General features: G+C 36.7%; 1 protein-coding gene across 1 annotated transcript; it reads right to left on the bottom strand.

Moving 5' to 3' along the window:
- Positions 1-2,165: 2,165 nt before the first annotated feature.
- Positions 2,166-6,738, bottom strand: LOC137818374 (zinc finger protein JACKDAW). Its single transcript, XM_068621766.2, has 3 exons — positions 4,637-6,738; positions 4,109-4,508; positions 2,166-3,843 (listed from the first exon to the last, which is right to left on the bottom strand). Exons 1-3 carry the CDS (start codon positions 4,782-4,784, stop codon positions 2,766-2,768), a joined length of 1,626 nt encoding a protein of 541 aa, XP_068477867.1. The 5' UTR covers positions 4,785-6,738; the 3' UTR covers positions 2,166-2,765.
- Positions 6,739-7,164: the final 426 nt, after the last annotated feature.

Here is a 7,164-nt window from a genome sequence, read left to right as displayed (position 1 = left end):
CTTTTGTAATTATCATTTGAGCTCGGAGTTCATGGAGAGAAGGAGGATTGGAAGAGTGAGAGTTGCAGGAGTTCATTCGAGAGGAAGGAGGGAAGAGTAGGCCGAGCGAGCGAGCGAGCAGAGGATCAATAGTTCTCCTAGTTCCAACCCCATTCGAGAATAATTGGCGTCCACTGTGGGGCCGAAAAAATTTGAAAAGAAGAGGGAAGCATATGGTGTCAACAAGAAGCAAGGTGAATGAAAGGATGTCTGATGCTGAGCAGATGACGTTGTTGATGTCTCTGTATAGAGAGATGGCTGAGATGAAGCGAAAGAATGAGGAAAAGATTTTTGCTCTCCGGAAGGAGAGTGAAGAGATGAAGAGGAAGTTGGTATAGGGAGGTTCGTCTGGTAGACCGGGCAACCCTGCTGGTCTCCAACCTCATCGCTCGATTCAAAGGGGTGATGGTGGAGCATATTCGCAGAGAGGACCTACAAAATCCTAGTGCGGGACAGGTCGAGTGCTTGGTCGTGACCGATGATGACACCTAGATGACCCCAATTGTAAAATACCTGAAGCAAGAGAAAATGATGAGGCAACAATGCGCCAAGTACACCTTGATCGGCCAAGACCAATAGAAGAGGATACTTCAAGCTATTACTAAGTGTATCACCAAGGAGCAGACAAAGTATGTCCTTCAAGAGATCCATGATGGGAGGTGTGGGAGCCACTCGGGCGCGAGAACTGTGACCGTGAAAGTGCTCAGAGTCCGATACTTCTGACTGATTGTTTAATCTATCGAGAACTATGTTTTCAATAGGGTTAATCTTCTTTAAATTTGTTGGAAGAAAATTGCAAAACTAAAATAAATCAAATTAAAATTCATTTTGATTGATTTAAATTGTTCTCTTGAGATTAAATCAAATTAGTTTTGTTTTATTTATATATTCTTTCTTCATATTATCTCTTCTTATCGTATTATGTTTATTAACTATTACCACAAGAAAATATGCACTTATAAGGTTACTAATGCAAATGGCAAATAGTCGACGTTAATTTGTTATTAGTGTTAGTTTTGTATTGATAAAAAAATTGATCCGTGAACATTGTGACCTTTGCATCGACTTTTGATTTCGGCTAAATTCATGCTAAAATAAACATTTTATATTAAATATTAATTAATTATATGAATGTGTTATTGGCTTGACCAACTTAAAAATTATAAAATTTAATTATTTATTAGTGGATGAAGGAGATGTGTGTGAATGAAGGAGGTGAGTGAGAATGAAGGAGATAAAAAGAAAAATATGTGGGTGAAGAAGATGAGTGCAAGAAGATTTATAAAGAAAGAAGAAAATTGTGAATAAGAAAATTGTTCATCTTTAAATTATGACCTTTGAATTAAAAATAATCTACAATTCCTATTCATTCACTAAGACACGTTCACACTAACTTAAATGAAATTAAAAATATATTATATTAAAGTTGGTCTAATACACACTAACTTAAATAAATAAAATTATTATCAGTTTAGCTGATACAAACTTAAATAAATATTTATTTATTAAAAAAAGTTAAAAATAGTTAATACATGAAACCAAATATGTGTAGGAAATTATACATTAAATGGATAGTTGGGACTTATAATGCAATTGTTATTTGATAGACTAAGTGAGGGGAAAACTTTTTGAAGATTATGAAGGAAGTAAGAGGTTAGATATTATGAATTTGTAATGATTTTTTTGGCTTAATCTTCTACCTTCTTATATTTCTCCATTACTTAGTTAGTATAATTCTTTTCTTTTATTGATTATAAAAAAACTCATAAACTGACTTAATATGCGCGTGTATAAAAACTTACTTTCACTAGTGGTATTTAATTAGTTCAAATTATTTCTTACATAAAAGTATCAATTGTGTCAAGGCATTTTATACAAGAAACTAGTACCAGTATCAATAATGGTAACATTGACTGTGTAAAGCTAGCACAATATGTTTTATTTAATTTTTAATTCTTTAATCTATACTATAAACGTATTATAAATTATTCTTCGTTGGAGTGCATGTTAAAAGCTGAAACGAGCGATTGCATGCAAATATTTTTTTACAGAAGAAACACATATAGTAAAATAGGAGCAATGAAAAGGACGAGATAGCTTATGAAAGCATATTTAAAATGGGTACGTAGTGAAGAAAGTGTCTATTTACCTCTATGAAAACCATTTCACGTCCTGCACAGATAAAAAGACCACTGAAAAAGAAAGAAAAAACTAGGTCACAGACACCAGCTAAAAGGTACCACAGTGTAAAGTTGTATCAACCTTACACGTCAGAGAAAAGTCTAGTTGAATTGGTAAGAGAAAAGACAGTGTTTCTGCTTCGTCCATGGACATGCATGGCCATCGAGAGGGAGGGTAGGGACCTTCCATAACGGAGAATCAAATCACCCTTTGAGTTTTGGACTCATCTCATAGATATACACAAAACATATGAATATATATATCTATTACTTTTGTCCCGTCTCACATGCATGGCCCCCACCTCCCTCACGAGACTCCTCTATATTATATCACACGTGAAATCTTCACGTTTCACTGTGCATGACCGAGTCCACTCCATCAACACTTGCTTAGTTTCTAGATCGGTCTAACATGGTAATGTTATTCAGTTCATATGCTCCTACTAATAACAGTAGCTGGCTATATATATCACTATCACATAACTTCATCACTTTCTTTAGCTCTAAGCTACGTTTCATTAAAATGGAAGTTTGAAACTAGAAACTCTAGACATAGTGTCCACCGTACTGGCTCTGCAGGTTCATGGCTGAGGCTGACCCCATTGCATTAAATTCAACAAGATCTTGCTGAAAAAAAGGTCTCCTTATTGATTCAATGTTATTATCTCCGACACCCAGAAAATCTCGGGTTAAACCAAGTTGATTTTTGTTGTGTGAGCTTATGGAGTGTAATTGCTTTCCCATAATTGATGCTGGTGTCTCTTCATCCACCGGCATCACCATGTGCTCCAAACCCTTGGTGCCATTCACAACCACAAACGAGTTGTTTGAGTCATCATTTAATAAATACCCACCACCACCTCCAAGGTTGGTGCACCCTTCCACACTCACCAACTCGTCGAGCTTCTGAACCTCAACAACAACGTTGTTGACAGCATTGTTGTGGTTGCTGTTTCTATTGCTGCCTATGGAGCGAAACGTGTTGTCATTCACCCTCATAGATCCCATTTGAACAGTTTTCTGCCACAGCGTGGTGGCTGACATGTAGTGAGGTGGGTTCTGATTACTACTCAAGTACAAGTTAGAGCCTGCGCTATGCGACAAGTCTCCTTTGTTTTCTTCTTGTTCTTGCTTCAGTCCATGTGGCGGCAGCACAGACAGGTTGGCACCTCCAAATGACGCTTCTGGGCAACGGTAATTCACAAACTGTGGCCCAAACATGTCCATCGTTTGCACCCCATCAAGCACAGGGTTTGGCCCCGAAGAAGTGAAAGCACTAGTTTTGGTTGGGAAGTTAATAAGAGGGTGGTGAAATACTTGTGGATTGGCCTGGTGGTCTAGCCAGAGTGGTAGCCTTAGCTTTTGCTGCTGTTGTTGTTGGTGATTATGATTATGATGATGATGGTCTGCGTCAGCATAATTCACCAACGGTTCTAATGTTCCTGAACCACCTAATTGATCTGAGTGAAATCCTGAAAAAATCTGAGGGATCCTCGAAGCTTGAGCATTGGTCAAATGATGATCTTTTCTCAAGTTGCTTAAAGCTGCTGGAACTGTTGTTAGCCTCACACTTTCTTCAGCCAAAGCGTCACAAAAGGCTCTATGCGTTATGAAGCTGTCCTTCCTGATTTGTTAGGATACACATAAAAACATCAATTAAGAACCCTCATTTATTATTCCAAACAAATATTCTCTCAGTTAAGACTACTACTCCTACTGCATATATGGCATCTCTTTCCATCGTTATCTGGCATCCATTAGATGTAATGAATAAACTGAATATTAAATTGCAACTGTATCTAACTATGCATCGATGAACTAAAGGAACAAATTAATTATGAAATGATGAAGCATTAAATAGTATTAATTATTTATGTGGAAATGCTAACCTGGAGAAAAGGGTGCCACAGTCACATTTGTACTCTCTAGTCCCACAAATCTTGCTATGGGCCTTCCAATCGGATTGAACAGCATATTTCTTGGAGCACTTGTCACACTTCCACTTCTTCTCCCCATGTTTTCGGCTATAGTGCTTCTTTATGCCTGTCAAATCTCCCAAGGCTCTAGAGGGGTCGTGATGCACACAACTCTTCTCAGGGCACACATACACCTTCTTCCTCACTTGATCTTTGTTTGTTCTCTGCTTCAGCTTCCAAGGAAGGTTGTGCCCACGTCTATGCAGCTGCAAATTCTGGTCTCTCTGAAAACCCTTTTTGCAAATTTCACATATGAAACGGTTGGTGGCCATGAGGGACTTTGGTGACAGAACTACCACTTCTGCATCTGGATCTGCTTATACACAATTCATATTACTTCTAACTAGATTAATTAATAAACTAGAATTTCTTTGTTGGAGATTATAAAGAAATAAAATAGATTGAGAGATAAGAAGTGGATTAACAATCATAATCACTTGCCTGGTGTTCCGGGGAGACTTCTCCTTCTCTTTGCTGGATTTGAACTAGGGTTAGGATTATTATTAGGGTTTGAGCTTGGGGGTTGAACATGAACCAAGGAGTCTCTGACGGTGTTGGGAGGAACAGAAAAGGATTCTTCAGACATCATTTTTTGAAGTGAAGAAAAATTGTGTCCTAAACTAGCTACCTATGGAAATTCCAAAAGCAATAGTAGATTGAGGAAGGTACTGCCAAAACAAAATATAAAACCAAAAAGCAGCGTGTTAGCTAGCAGCTACCAGTGCTCATGCTGAGAAAAGATAACATAATATGTAGACATGTTGAAAGAAAAACTTTATAGATATACTAGATCATTTTTACTGAGTTGATTTTGTGGTTTGAAACACAGAAAAAGAAAAAAGAATATATGTGTGGGAAGAAAATGAAATTGGCTTTTCATGTGAATCGTGCTGAAAGGAAAGTCATAGTTGAGAAATAAGAGTTAAATGAAGAGAGAAGAGAATAATGGTTTATAGAATCTTTCTCATTTGATCTCTCTTTCTTTCTCTCCTTATCTAACACGGCTGTTCTAATGAGGGTCATACAGCCATAGACTCTGTGGACCACTTTCTCTCTCTATGTATACTAACTACTGGTATAAATCCACCCAATCAAGAAACAGTTCCAATTCAGCTAAGCATAAACTTCTGTTACAGTTACCAATGAATAGTGTTCATAACATTAGTATTGGGTACACTAAATGTGCAAAAGAAAAGTTACTTTATTTCAATTCAATTGACTTTCATTGTAAAAAACTAAGATTACGGAAAGCAAAGTTTATAAATCATGCAGAGATTTATGAATTTTGTAAACAGAAAGTGGAATAAAAGTAAGGTTTGTGATTAAAACTGTGGCTTAATTTCTGAGCAGAAAAAGCTGATTCCACTTGTATGTTGTAAAAATAGAATGAATAATATTGTGTAAGAAAAAGATAATGTGTAACTTTCAAGGTGTCATTGTATGATGACGGAGCATTCCTTTATTTTACTACTACCTAGTACTATTACTAGATAACAAATTTGAGTGAAGGAAGAAAAAAGGGGACAAGAAAAACGCGAGTTGGCTGGTTGGGAAATAGTAGCAGAATTGATTCAAAAGAGAAAGAAAAGGGAAAGAGAGTGAACTTTACAGCCAGGTATGAAAATGATTATGCCATAATTGTATTAGGACCGTAATATCACCAAAAAGTTTGAGAGAGAAAGAGGGTGGTGCCGTCCGTGAGGCCTCACTGGTTGCGAGTAGGAGCCCACCAAATGACTGTCAGAATGACTGACAGAGAGAGAGAGAGAGAGAAAGAAAGAAAGAAATTTTCACAAAACAAACACAAGAAATGACTGCTACAGCTTAATATGTCCACCCATCACTCTCAAAAGAAATTCAAATCTTGTTTAAATCACAAAGCAACATATTTAAAAAATAACCATTTTTTATCACCCAAGTTAGAACATCAGAGATTAAAAAAATTCAAACTTTTTTGTGTAAATATAGAAAGAAAAGGAAAAGGAAAATGGAGTGAGACAGTATGTTGTGTGCGGCACATTTCTCCAGAAATTCGCCGCAGTGGGCCATCTCTGATCTCTTCATCTCCACTCCTGCATTTGATAATTTCCACTTTTTGAACGGTTCTCCATTGCCAACACTCCTCGTGAAATTCTCGTACCATAATCATTCAAATGTTACTTTTAGTGGAACTCGCATAGTTCATGCTTCAAAAAAATTCTTCCAATCATTCAAATTCGTTATAGCTGATAAATTTATGCAACCATTGGGTGAATCATTAAAGTGTTTGCATCATCAACACTTAAGTGGGGTGAGATTTGCAGAAAAATAAGTAAGAAAAGTAAAGTAAATTGAAGAATAATGTAAGTTGTGGTGTATTGGTGTACTTGGTCTGGGAGTCACACACACCCCTGATTGATTGACTGAAGAGTCAAATGTGAGAATTGTCACCAATCATAGAAGAAACAAGAAAAAAAACACGGTTTTCCACTGAGTTGACTCGGTCATGAATCCACATTTGCCCCCGCAAATAGCGTACCTTGCGTCCTTCCCTCATCATTCAACAAGTTTTCATTCCCAACTTTGCTTTGCCTATTTTAAAACCATAATGGTCTCTGTTACATCTTTTGGGGAACTCATCACATGCTTCCTCCTCTTATGTTTTAATCATGAATAATTAATAATTACTAAAAGCTTACATTATTAATCTTTTAGGTGTCATTAGTTGAGAAATTAGAGAAATACGAGTGACTTAGACAACAAGAACTTCTCGATTTATTCAAAAACTAACTCAAGCTAAATTAAGAATATTTAAGAATAATTATGTATCCGGACTATTGAAATGGTCCAATGACTCGGTCAGAAACTTCACCACTCAACCAATCAACCACGATGAGAATGTCACGTGATGACACGTGACCGATCGACCAATGACGGTGAGTCATGAATTGATGAACTCAGCAGGGTTAATCTACAATTAAAGATTGTTT

Source organism: Phaseolus vulgaris, chromosome 11 (genome assembly GCF_051622355.1).
Source record: "Phaseolus vulgaris cultivar YP4 chromosome 11, ASM5162235v1, whole genome shotgun sequence".
NCBI lineage: Eukaryota > Viridiplantae > Streptophyta > Magnoliopsida > Fabales > Fabaceae > Phaseolus > Phaseolus vulgaris.
The sequence above is the reverse complement of the archived record's forward strand: the minus strand, read 5'-3'. Positions and strand labels throughout refer to the sequence as shown.

What these genes read in the sequence shown, in the direction of transcription:
- LOC137818374 (XM_068621766.2), bottom strand. Translation starts at nt 4,784, where the DNA reads ATGATGTCTGAAGAATCCTTTTCTGTTCCTCCCAACACCGTCAGAGAC. An exon ending in AAGTCTCCCCGGAACACCAG is followed by an intron (nt 4,509 to 4,636) that starts GCAAGTGATTAT and finishes GTGTATAAGCAG; the next exon opens with ATCCAGATGCAGAAGTGGTA. An exon ending in TGTGGCACCCTTTTCTCCAG is followed by an intron (nt 3,844 to 4,108) that starts GTTAGCATTTCC and finishes CTAACAAATCAG; the next exon opens with GAAGGACAGCTTCATAACGC.